General features: G+C 32.3%; 1 protein-coding gene across 1 annotated transcript; it reads right to left on the bottom strand.

Moving 5' to 3' along the window:
• Positions 1-10,053: 10,053 nt before the first annotated feature.
• LOC127724909 (uncharacterized) lies at positions 10,054-12,710 on the bottom strand. Its single transcript, XM_052231911.1, has 3 exons — positions 12,420-12,710; positions 11,287-11,655; positions 10,054-10,403 (listed from the first exon to the last, which is right to left on the bottom strand). Exons 1-3 carry the CDS (start codon positions 12,607-12,609, stop codon positions 10,054-10,056), a joined length of 909 nt encoding a protein of 302 aa, XP_052087871.1. The 5' UTR covers positions 12,610-12,710.
• Positions 12,711-14,442: the final 1,732 nt, after the last annotated feature.

The raw sequence follows: 14,442 nt of genomic DNA, 5'->3' as shown, positions 1-14,442 counted from the left end.
CCGAACTCCAAGGAAATTTCAAAACGGATAGAGGTAGGGCCAATTTCCCCTGATTTTTTTTTCACAGAAGGGCCAATTTCAAAAAGTGCTGAAAGAATAAAATTTACGATAAAAACAAGAAATAAAAATGTTTTTTGATCAATATCTCGATTTTAATTTATTATGATATGTCGGAAAAATAGTTAATCTAACCCCCCAAATAAGATGAAAGTCAAATATGCGGAATTTACCGTGTTTTTAGGTGAAAAAAACAGGGAATCCCCCGAGAAGGACATTTCAAACCAAAACAAAGTTATGTTTTTTGTTGTTGTTGTAATTTATATAACTTTTTTCCTCAAAAATGAAATTGTGTCCTTAATACCTAAAAAACAACTTTTTAATAACAAAAAAAAATGGAACATCACTAAATTGTACCTATATAGCAGCTTAATGACACATTTGAATTCAAGAGTCGTTGTGGCTCCATCGGTAGCGCATATAACTGTAAATGATAGACTGCTTGTAAGAAGGGGTTCAAATCTCCTGAAGTTTTTTCACTTTTTGTGGTTGAAATATTAAATTGTAATGTTTCTATCATATTTTTTCGGATGTTTGTTTAATTCATAGAGTCATTATGGATCATTTTGACTATATATCATTTCATTAAAGAAAAAAAAATAATGTGTTGCTTATTGTGTGCGTTCCTATTACTATCCATACTCTTGACTTACTTCCTATTCCTGTGTTTACATTTATTATATATATACAAGGAACAATTGCCGTCAAACTGAAGAAGGTGCTTGTACATAACCAATAACACGAGAATTGATTATATAGCAATGAAGCCCAAATGTTGTGTGTGTAATATACACATAACGAAAAAAGGCCATAGCTGAAAAATTTCATGACAACAAAAACAATTTTTCGAAACCTTGAACAAGAACGTTTTTGAAAATGGTATTATGTGTAACAAATGCAGACAGCAATTTTAATTATCGCCAATCAACCAACTGTGTAGACACTAGTACTGACATTGTTACCACCGTCCTTGTACCAGTACCTAAGTCATCAGAAAATAAAACAACACCACATAACAAATCAATTACACTATCAATCGTAACTGTAGGTAAAACATCAAGAAAGTGTAGCATCTGTATCACAACTAAGGGTCCATTTGTTACGATGCCAGAAAAGGACAGATTACATATGTTTGTAACACAAGGTGTTCTAGTACCAACTGGTGTAAGATGTTGTCCGGTTCATATAGACGGTAAAACCTTAAAAATTGACAGAGATAGATACATCCAGATTGAGGAAAACAACATCCCAGTTAAATGCGTCCGATATTATTTGGCTTCTTGACAGGTTACGTGGTATGGTATCTCATGCAAAGAAAAAGAGACTAGACTTGTTGATTGTTAACGGTTGGTTTTGTGAGTGAAAGGCGAGAGCCAGAACTATGGGATGCTGTGCCTATGTAGCTGCGATATTGTGGTACATGGGATATGCCAGACATACAGAATATAAAACCAAAAATAAGTAGATATTCCGCTGCATTTAAAGATGCCAGTATAAACATTAAGACAGAGACCGATCTTGAATCAGATTAGCTGGTTTATATCAGATAATTAGATTATTAAATGTGTTTTGTATTTATATTTAACCCCCGTTTTTATTATTTTGTTAGTTTTAAGTTAAACAAAGCTATAAAATAAATGTACGCTACAAATCACCTACCACACCTACCAACATTAACACGCTAAGTTAAACTGAAGAAACATGTTGTTTTAATACAAAACTAATTTTGAATATCTATTAGTTGATAATTCATATTTTAATGCACCTCAGGGGCGTTCAAAAAATCAATAGTCTTGGCCTTGTTTATTGTAGGAATACCTGTTCAAGGTACGAAAATAGATGATATGACGTATTTTCATGTACTATAATAAGCAGCTATCGGGCTATTTAAAAACATGATTTACTTACCTAATCAAATGAAAAGAAATCAGGTGAAAATGGCCCTACCTCTTTCTTTATCAAATGGCAAATTCAAAAGCTCAAACACATCGAACGAATGGAAAACAACTGACTTGGTACAGACATTTCCTAATGTAGAAAATGGTGGATTAAACCTGGTTTTATAGCTAGCAAAAGAGCGAGACCAGATGCGTCGACAGGGTAAGTGTCTCCTGCTAGGCATGCATCACCCGCCATGCTAATTCACACTCAGTCAAAATGTTGTAATTGGAAATAGGACACAATTGGTAAAAGTACAGATCAGAAGACTATACTGATATCCAAAGATCTGGGACTGCAACCACATGTCCTATAGGACACAATTAGTAAAAGTACAGATCAGAAGACTATACTGATATCCAAAGATCTGGGACTGCAACCACATGTCCTATAGGACACAATTGGTAAAAGTACAGATCAGAAGACTATACTGATATCCAAAGATCTGGGACTGCAACCACATGTCCTATAGGACACAATTAGTAAAAGTTCAGATCAGAAGACTATACTGATATTCAAAGATCTGGGACTGCAACCACATGTCCTATAGGATACAATTAGTAAAAGTACAGATCAGAAGACTATACTGATATCAAAAGATCTGGGACTGCAACCACATGTCCTATAGGACACAATTGGTAAAAGTACAGATCAGAAGACTATACTGATACCCAAAGATCTGGGACTGCAACCACATGTCCTATAGGATACAATTACTAAAAGTACAGATCAGAAGACTATACTGATATCCAAAGATCTGGGACTGCAACCACATGTCCTATAGGACACAATTGGTAAAAGTACAGATCAGAAGACTATACTGATATTCAAAGATCTGGGACTGCAACCACATGTCCTATAGGACACAATTAGTAAGAGTTCAGATCAGAAGACTATACTGATACCCAAAGATCTGGGACTGCAACCACATGTCCTATAGGATACAATTAGTAAAAGTACAGATCAGAAGACTATATTGATATCAAAAGATCTGGGACTACAACCACATTTCCTATAGGACACAATTGGTAAAAGTACAGATCAGAAGACTATACTGATATCCAAAGATCTGGGACTGCAACCACATGTCCTATAGGACACAATTGGTAAAAGTACAGATCAGAAGACTACTGATATCCAAAGATCTGGGACTGCAACCACATGTCCTATAGGACTCAATTGGTAAAAGTACAGATCAGAAGACTATACTGATATCCAAAGATCTGAGACTGCAACCACATGTCCTTTAGGACACAATTGGTAAAAGTACAGATCAGAAGACTATACTGATATCAAAAGATCTGAGACTGCAACTACATGTCGCTAGTGAGTTGAGATATTGAACGTAGTAATGCGGATCGTAAAGCAGATTTTGATTTTTTTACCGTTAAGGAAGATGTTGCAGCCCAGAAATCAGATGTGCAAGCATAACAATCCGAAATTGACGAATGTATGTCGCAAATATTATTTGATTTATCTCCGTATAATAACACTTGAACAATTGCGTTTTTTAGTTACGTTTAGCAACATAGTCGTTGGATTGAGGATGAACATCTTCCTCTGCATTGGATAAATAAATTCAAATACTTCAGCTCAACTAGAATTATGTACACATACAACTTTGCAGTACAAAAAACCTTATGATCCGGTCGAAAGTCATACAAACTATCGAGTTAACACCGTTAACATAATTACTAACTATAAAGAGAATGACATGGAAGCAGATTTCTATCGTTTTACTTTTAAAGTGATATACTGATGATAACATCTATCACTAAGAGATTCAATATGGCTGATCAAAATAGGCGGAGAATGTATACAAATGGGAATAATTAGATAATAGTGTTAAGGAAATGAATATTCAAACATAAATAGGTACGTCATATCCTAGAAAAATGTCTAACGAAACGAACTATATATATTGATAAGCTTTGCATGGACGATAATCAATAAATTTTTGGGAAATAAGTGCGACCTGAACCTGGGTCGCAATTCCGAACGTTTTGAAATAAGAAAAATCCGTAGCTCTATGGTCCGCAAATAGTCAAAAAATAACATAAGGACCTAAGAGCTACGGTTCCACAGCTAATCTTATATATGCCAGACGGGAAGTGGGTTGACTTTCTCTGAAGTGTCCCACTTCAAGTACGGGAGATCGTGCGTTCGAACTAAGGCAATGTTCCTATTAAGGTCCTGCGTGTTTTTATTTTGATGAGGATTAGAAATCAAAATGGTATCCACCGCAAATCAATACTGACATTGAAAACGCGTTGGGAAATACATTTTGCTTTTCTTTTGAAAAAAAAACCAGAACTTGAATGAAAACAAACCATGCAGTTATTGCTTTCAACATTCGAAAATGTCTAAACTGATGTATATTTTCACACATTTTAAACAGTAAGGGAAAATAATTTTTGAGTTTTATTTGAGAACAGACGAATAGAAGCGAGAACACATAATGCAAAAGGGTAATTAAAAATGTCCTTGAGATATGTTATTATTTTGGTCTTTATGAAATGCCTATATTTACTATTTAGACAGAATGCATTAAAATGAGTCTACCCGAAGGCTCTAATATATTTTAGCTCAGTTTCCTGATCTTTCATGAAAAGAATACATAAATTAACAAATGACCTTATTATGCTTATGTACATTATTCATTCTGAGTTTGTTTATTATTGGCAAAGTGGTTTCAGAAGTAAGTATGAAAAAGTAACTCACATTCAGAGATAAGCTACACATACTGATTGATTGTTACATAAAGTCTGGCGGCGTATATTTCAAGTTAAATAAAGTAAAATAGGCTAAAATAATGAAGCATTTTTTTTATTACAAACATCTGTCACACAAAAAAATACACAAGCATAGCATTAATGTGATTGGAAAAAACCTGTTACTTCTGACAACATTACAGCTCCGAGGTTAATCATGTCGATTACACGTATAATAAAATACACCACAGGGCGCAGCTTGATACAACCGCAAAGGTCGAAACCTTAACAATTGGAGCAAGTATGGACACAACATTCAAGCATACTACAGCTCTGAATTTGGAATGTGATAAAATATTTGACACATCAGTAAAAGCTTAATAAGAGAATCATTACATATACTAATAAAAAGTAATATATATATATATATATAAATAAGAAGTTTACACAAATAGATAAATATCAATTAGATTATGAATTCATACTACATATAAAACAAATTCTAAAACTCTATTTCTTGTTAAGATATTAATTGGTAATTTCACATAGAAATAAAACAAAAATAGACAACGCTAACATACGAAAATGCAACAATCTTAGAAAGAAATGTGTTCTTGCTTTATAGCGCAATCCTCTGTGAAAACAAAGTTAATCTGAAAGTACTTATTACTTAATATCAAACCCTGGAAAAGTCTACGAAGAGAACAACGTATATAATTTTTCTACAAAAATCTTGTTTGCATGCTGAAATCCCTGGGATCAAACACTCACATAATTCTATTAAATAAACTCATCATAGATACCAGGCTTAATTTTCTTTACGCTGGACGCGCGTTTCGTCTACAAAAGATTCATCAGTAACGTTCAATAAAAAAAGGTAAAAAGACGTTAAAATTTCGATATTTTGCTCACACATTGTTGTCAATATAATGGAACTCTATGCGACTGTCATACATGAGACGTTTAGCTAGCTATAAAACAGGTTTAATGCACCATTTTCTACATAAGGAAATGCCTGTACAAAGTAAGAAATATGACAGTTGTTTTCCATTCCTTTGATGTGTTTGAGCTTTTGATTTTGCCATTTGAAAAGGGTCTTTTCATTTTGAATTTTCTTTGGATTTGTTGTTATTTTACTTTTTCCTATTCACACCAACAAATATGCGGATAAGTTAAGCCCTTTTCAACTGTTTATTATCGTATATTCTTATGTTGAACTGTAACACCACTGTCAAAGGCAGTATGTGGATTACAGTTGTTGTGCACTATATGTAGATTTTATATCACTACAAACCAGTAAAAGTCTGAAATGGCCTATATCTGTACTCGACTGTACTGATTTTTACTCGACCAGTCTGAATTGGTCTGAATTTTACTCGATATTACTCGACCCCATTCTTAACCATACTCGACTGTACTGATTTGTACTTGACCCTTATCTTTGCCATTGAAAATAGTCTGAACTATTACTCGACCAAAAGTCTGAACAATACTCGACCAGTCTGAACCATACTTGACCAAATAACCTCTACTTTTTTAATTTTAACTACTTAAATAACTTTCTTTTAAACTGACATGACAACAGACACAATAAAGTAAAGATATATAAAAACAGATTTTTACATCCTTACATAGTTTATCAAATCCAGATACATGTAGTTAAATTATCTAATTTTAAAGTCTGAGTCTTGTTAAAGAAAAGATTTTCTTTTACCTGAAAACAACACCTATACTGAGGGTATTAAAACCTTATTAAGGTGCTTCTTGTTTGCATGTGATTTTTTCAAACACAACTTAATTTTCCTAAATTCTTAAAATAAAACTACATAGGTTCCATGGTAACATATAATAGTTATATAACTATCTTTTTAACTAAGGTAACAACAGCCAACAAAATCACTGAAATTGTTTAACCTTATATCAGAAATATATCTATTCTTATTATAATTTGGGATATATATATATCAAAAAGGGATAAAAAATTAAAGAAATGAATAAAATTGTTCTTCTGATTAGGGGTAAACTATAAATTAATATCTCCTGCTTGGGGCACACTGATTAAAAAGATTACACCTGGTCAAAAAGTAATGAATTTTAAATAACATCCATTGAAAATTACATCCTGTAAAACTTAAATCACTAGGCCTTTTGATTTCACTAGATAAGTAATACACGAGTTTAAGAAAAATAATGTTTTCTTTTTACCTGTAAAACACACCTGTACTGAGGTAATTAAACCTTATTAAAGTGCTTCTTGTAATCCATGTCTTTAATTTTGACAAAACTTATTTAATCAACCTAAATTTTTACTGCAACTTTGGAACACAATTGAATTCCTTTTTTAAAAGGTTATCAAGGATTGCTATGGAAGTTCTATTATATTAAATTCTTGGTTTTACAAAACAAATGTGTCATCTTTAAAATTTATTAAGTTGTTTTATATACAATTTTTTATATAGTTTACTAAAAAAAAAATGTTCACTACATTATTAACTAAACTCGACTGACACCATAAATCTATACCAGGCTTAAGTTAGTGTTAAAAGTTTTCCAGTAACCATAAAAAATACCTGAAACTTTCAACAAATTTTGAATAACATTTAAGATATTTGAATAATGGTCGAAAGGTATTGTTTTTTTGATGTACAAAATGCAATGTGAACATGATATCATGTATATAAAAATACTAAATTTATTACATTATTACATGATATTTCTTAATCCGACCAGAAATTACTTCCTTTGGTCATCCTGTTTTATTTTTATTCTAAAGGTGATATACATTGTATATATGTATAATATATATATGTATATAAGTGTTGATGAATATGGGGTTGATGATTACATTATGATTATTGTGAAATTTTGGTTTCAATGCTATATTAAATACAAATATACAAATATCTAGCCAAGGGAAATAGCTGTTGTTAAAAACAGTTCCTAAATTGATGAAATACAATAGATAGATACAAAAAAATGGTTTTGGTAAGTTAAGACTTGGTCGAGTACGGTTCAGACTAGGTCGAGTATGGTTCAGACTAGGTCGATCATGGTTTAGACTTGGTCGAGAATGGTTAAGACTACGTCGAGTTTGGTTCAGACATGTATAAAATGGTTAAGTACTGGTCAAGTAAAGGTCGAGTACAAGTTCAGACTGTTAAGAATGGTTCAGGCTACAGTCGAGTAATATCAAGTAAATTTCAGACCGATTCAGACTGGTCGAGTAACAATCAGTACAGATATAGGCCATTTCAGACTTTTACTGGTTTGTAGTGTATAATAGTAGAAATTATATAATAATTTTGAAAAAAAAAAAATCTTTTTTTTTCAGTTCACAAGTAAAAAACTTGAAGGATTATTAAACACTTTTGTACAGTTGATGTGTTTCATTATTTAGATTTGCATTTTTTTTACATTTTTTAAAAAAATGCGGTAAAAAACGAACTTTTTGGTAAAAAAAAATCATACATTTATTGAAACATCTTCTGGTGCCTTTTTGATATAAAGGTATAAAGTATTCTTTGGCAAATTGATTCTCTATAAGAACAAATACCTACCGGACCACCAAAATGTGAAATTCAACGTGATTGGATTTCAATGAAAGATATTCACATAGAACACATATCCTGGATAAATCTGGTCTCAAAATTACTTCGTCGGCATCTGTTTTCAAAATAACCCCCAAAAATGCTAAGATATTCTGAGTGCTCATATTTCAGCGATAATTGATATCTAGGGAGGACATAATATAATAAATTGTTTCTCATGTCAAAAAATATCCATGGACTCCTTTTGTCAATATGTCTGTTAGTCACCTAAAAAAACACGTTTTATAAGCCTGGCATCTTTGATAATTTAAAAAAAAAATGATACAGTAGAACTCAATGGAAATTACATGTATGCACTAAATTTCTTGTTTTGCTTGTAACAAAAAATCCTCAAAGGCGGATAACCCAGGAGCATGTATATCTATGTTTACAGTAGTATTCATTATTTCTTTCGATCCCACATATAAATGTAAAACTAAACTGTAGGACTAAACATCATTCATTCTCATGTTTTATAATAACTATCAACGTTATAAATATTTTATCAACACCACACAATATTGTGGAAAGATGAGTAAACAACTGTTCCCTTGGCTAAGGTTTTATGCACTTTCATAATTATTAGTGCTCGTATATACTCTACTACATTTTGGAATAATCGAGGATGGCAAATATAAATTAAAAAAACTAATTTCTGATCTCTCGAAAATACTCTTTTCTTGATTTGATAAATGTGTATATTAACTTTTGATGCAGGCCATGGTTGTATATTTATAAACGTCTAAAAAGCGTACAACAGCACAAAACATTGAATAGATATTTCAGACAAAAACATTATCCTTAGTCAGTATAAGTTGCCGATGCAAAATGGCATCGTTTGAATAGTGAAAATTATAAATAATAAAAACTATAAACTTGTGCGTAATGTTCACATAAATGCTAATCGTTTTTGGCCTAAAACGAATCTTGTAAATACGTCACTTGCGTTTAGATAATGAATTCAATTAAGGTGTATGAATGTAGCCCAGGATAGCAGTATAAAATAATTAGCTCCGCCCACATAATGAGTGTGTACCTTGTGCAAATAACAATTATTAAAATCGCAATTGAAAACGTAAAGATGAACAATTGATAGAAATATTCAACAATAAAGTATTATCCGATTATATGCATAGATAATGATTATATACATTTGATAAATATTTGTCGAGCTATACATCTACTTTGAAATCGACATCTTTACCATGAAAACTTCAAATGTATGACGGATATTTGATTGCAGATGGATTCAGGTACAGAGTTGTTCTCACTATACAATTTCTGCAGAAGTTTGTGTTTAGTTTTAATTATAAGATTTCGAAATGATTATTGAATAAACATAGTTTTTTTTAAAAGGATCTGTAAAATTTATACTTGAATGCTGTGTTGTTTTTTTTTTAATAAATTAATGCAAGTGACGATCACATTTTTAGCTAGAACCGCTGATGCTTCTCATGCAAAATGTGATAACAATCATTTCGTATAGTACAAAATAAAAAAAAGAGAGGAAAACACACAGCATGCAATTCTATAACTAACGTCAAACAAACTCAGTATCAACAACAGATAAGGGAACATTTAACCACCTAATGAACTAATCTGCAAGATATGTTTCCAAAAAGTCAAAATCTGTATTCACTGGATCATTCTTGAAAAAAAAAAAACAAAATGCATCCGGTTTAGAAACGTAACATGTTTAAATATCTTGCTTTAAACTTGAAATATGGAGTCAGATTCATGTGATCCATACAATGATATCATCATTCTGACCGTCCTTCTGGTTCTGAAGTATCAGTTTTTCCTGTCTTTAATTTAGGTTTCATGAATCTCATAATTGACATCAAATCTATGATAACGACACCAAATATAACAGAAAAAATGAATACTATTCCAAGAATGCCAATGGACTGTGAAGACTTTCTCTCATCTTTTGCACTTATCCTTTTATTAATTGTTGCCGACAAGTTTGATTTGTCAACAGATAATTCTTTTTCCGTTTTTGCCAGTTGAGGAGCTAACATTTCGAGTAGTTCATCTATTGTATAGTTGGATAAGTCTCGCCTTGCCCAAATTCCAAGAGAACTGCACGGACATTGGCATGAAATCGCCTCTGCAAAATATGATTTTAAAATTTTAAAAAGGCAAACTAGGCTATTTATACTGTCCACGTTATGTTTAGCTTTTGTCCACGTGGATAATAGAATTATCCATATGTTGAAAGGACGCGAACCTCACCGTTGCAATAGCGCATGTTGTTCATACTCTGTTCTAACAAACGCCACATTTCTAACAAGAAATCTACATTGTAAAAGAGTTAAAATCTGTTTCTCTTAAGAATGAAAAATAAATAAACGATTTCTAGAGTTTTCATTTAGGCTACTCAAAACTTGTGTTCCAGATAAATTTCTAAGTGTTGTATGAATTGTCTTTTATTATTTAGACTTCAATATACTTATCATTTCCATTCAAAAAAACACTAAATACGATGTTTTGGTTGCAATCTGCTATTATATTTAACAGCGAATATATGTATTGGAACATATCACATGCTGAATTTATACATACCAGAGACTTCTAATCATAACAATTATGATAATGAACATTCCTGTCAATTCAATATACGATCATTGTTGGAAATCCTAGATATTTTTGGACCTATCGTTTTAATCATGCAATTCAATATTAAAACTTAGGCGTTTTCTCTTGAATAATTGATTGTAAATAAGCTAATCATAGATACCAGGATCAAAATCTTGTATGCAAGATACGCGTAAATTTTATAACTTTAAAGTGATACTAACGCAAGTACTTTGGACGAAGCATGAGCGCCTCTAGATGAAAAACATATTACTTCACTTTCTTTCCTATTATTTGAAACTTGAATATTTACATTCCCCTCTAATTTTTACCGTAAACAAATTGAAGCATATGCCAAATGCTATTTAACGATAAACGTACTGAAAAGAAAAACAAAGATTACAATAATAATTTACCAGGTTTTGTGGTCGTTGTTGGTGTAGTAAGCGTCGTTGATACAAATGGTTTTCCAGGATTTTGGGTTTTAGTGGATGTCGTCGTTGATGTAGATGTAGTTCCAGGATTTTGGTTTGTAGTGGACGTCGTTGAAGGAGATGTAGTTCCAGAATTCTGGGTTGTAGTGGACGTTGTCGTTGATGTAGATGTAGTTCTAGGATTTTGGGTTGTAGTGGACGTCGTTGAAGGAGATTTAGTTCCCGGATTTTGGGTTGTAGTGGACGTAGTTGAAGGAGATGTAATTCCAGGATTTTGGGTTGTAATGGACGTCGCTGAAGGAGAGGTAGTTCCAGGATTTTGAGTTCTAGTGGGCGTCGTTGAAGTTGGATCTGTAGTTAGAGGAATGAAAGTAAAAAAAAAATATATTTTCAACTAAATGGTAAAAAGAAAATAAAAGAAAAACGACATTCCACATTCCACATTACGTTAGACAAAAAACTAAAGATCGAGAAATATAAATTTGAACAAACCAAGAAGTTCCTGCTCAACTAATGGCACTCGTCGTCATTAAGTTAGCGTGCGATAGTTTTGTGACTAACGGTAGACGGACAACAATTTACCACTAAATGCCAGTTGATAACGGAAGTATTCATATAGATTACCTTTAAGATGTTTATGAATAAAAAATGTCCGAATAATGCAAAATATGAAAAAGACCCTCTATGCTTTTGTAATTGCATTTTGTTATTGTAAGAGCGTATTATGGAAACTTGACAACTTGATTGAATAGCAAACGATCACATGACTTGATAACAAATCATGATATATTATCATACCAAGACTACACTTAAAAATTGCTTGTTTTGTCATTGCAACATGAATCATGCACATTCGAATGCGTAAATATTTCCTTAAAACAATAACATTTAGAAATATGTCATTAACATCGATTTTCAGATGATTCATTTTTGAATTTGATACATTTTTTCGCATTTTACGGTAATGTCAAGAGAAGTACTAGGGTCTGGAAGAAGAAGTGGGGGGGGGGGGGGGGGCATTTTTTTGGCCTATTTTTCTCTATTCTTTATATTTTTGCTCTTTATTCTCTATTCTGTAAACCCCATCCAGATCTTCAAGTATAAGCACTAATTACCACTAGTAACTGTAAGTGCGACTTCCTGACTTGTTCTAATCTCGTAACTATTCCCTGCTTCACAAAAGTAAATCCCATCATCTTCAATTGTCACATTAAATATTGTAAGAGATGGTACTGACAACGTTGCCCCATTATATTTCAATATGTTCGTCACATCAATTTGATGTGCCTCGGTCTCTTTTTGCATACTCCAAGTTACATTGGTAATGTCTGGCCTTCCAGTAACATTACATTCCAATTCAACATCATTGCCGTAAACAATTGTGTAAAGAGTAGATGAAACAGTCAGTGAAACTGAAATAAAACATAAAAAAATAATCTCTGTACCAATCTGAGGAACAAGTGCCTACAGTGTAATGTCTGATTATCCAGTTAAAGAACGGCAATTTCAAATCATTTTCGTTAGCAATTCTTTAATGAGAAGACGAAGCAGTCAGCGAAGCTAAAATAATAGATTTTCCTAATAAAATAAAGACTCACGCTCACACACTCACTATGCTTTTGACAAACAGAAATACTCACTTCCATACACTTGTATATAAACTACAGTACTTGACGATTTTCCAAAGATGTTTTCAGCTGTACATATATACTGGCCTGTGTCCGTAAAATCTGTCGATAAGATATCTAGTGAAGGAGAAGTAAATGAAAATACAAAATGTTTTCCTAAGTTGTTTTCATCAGATGAAAAAAAATTTGTTCCAGTCTCTGTTGTAATAATCCATTCTACGGCAGTAATATCAGGAAAGGCTTTTACTCTACATTCTATGGTATGTTGTGTCTGGTAAAGTACTTCAATCGGGTCTGTTATCACCTCTACAATAGGCTTATCTGTAATGATAACACAAAAATAAAACAAGATACTCTAAAAATTTTACCGTTAAATATAGACATGACTGTTTTAAGGATTTAAGGACACATGCAATTTATAACGTGTTGTTTTCATTTTTTACAGCACTGGGTCGATACCTCTGCTGGTGGACTATCAGTCCCCGAGGGTATCATCAGCTCAGTAGTAGTCAGTACTTACATCATTTATTACAAACCGTTCTAAAATTAAAATTATCCGTTCATAATTTTTAAAATTAAAAGAAAGTAAGGTTTCAACTCCCTCAGGCAAAGTTGACCTTATATGGATTTGGCTTTTTTTAAACAAAATGATCTTGATCAAGGTAATTTTATTGTCGTATTTCTATTCTATAAAGTATATCTTATAAGACGATATGTATAAGTCTTTTTTTTAATTATCATGTGTACGTAAACCGGATTAACACAAAGTTATTATTATTGTACAAAACATTGTATAATGTCTTTTGGCATCGTCATTTTCATTTCAAATCCACCAAATTCAAAATGGAGAAAAAGACCTTTTTCGGTGCTTATGCACATTGTTATGAAATAACCTTTTATACTGTAACTGTACTTTCTGGTTAGACAAATATGCACTGATCGTATTAGAATTGACCCAATACTGTCTCTGACCGTATTTATGACGTTAAAATGTGTTTATCTATGAAGTCATGAGATAATGCATGTTCCTGGAATTTTAGAAAAGTAAAAGTGATTTTTCAGACGTATTATTGATGAAAACTGATTAAACTAATTTGGTCTTTCAATTGTGATGATACGATCTGGCGATACTGAGGAGACTAATGTAGACGAAACGCGTGTTTTGCTAACCAAATCACCAAGCTTTGTATCTTTGATGAGTTTTAACAAATATAATTTAGATTTAAAATCTGAAGAACGATTCTCTATTTGATTGATTGATTGTTGGTGGCGGTGGTCCCTCGGGAAACATCCGCTCAGTTGTACACTTCGGTAGTGTTTGTTTTGTGATCATGATAAAGTTGCAACATTCTCAGTTAAAGTTTCGAAAAGATCATTTTAACTGTTCTGTTAATCCGTTTAAGCCAATAACATAAACGGTACCAATTTTGCTGCACCAGATGTGCATTTCTCGACAATCAATGTCTCTTTAGTGATGCTCGAGGCCAAAACATTTGAAAATCCAAAGATG

Source organism: Mytilus californianus, unplaced genomic scaffold (genome assembly GCF_021869535.1).
Source record: "Mytilus californianus isolate M0D057914Y unplaced genomic scaffold, xbMytCali1.0.p SCAF_14, whole genome shotgun sequence".
NCBI lineage: Eukaryota > Metazoa > Mollusca > Bivalvia > Mytilida > Mytilidae > Mytilus > Mytilus californianus.
Note: the sequence above shows the minus strand (reverse complement) of the source record. Positions and strands in the feature narration are given on the sequence as shown.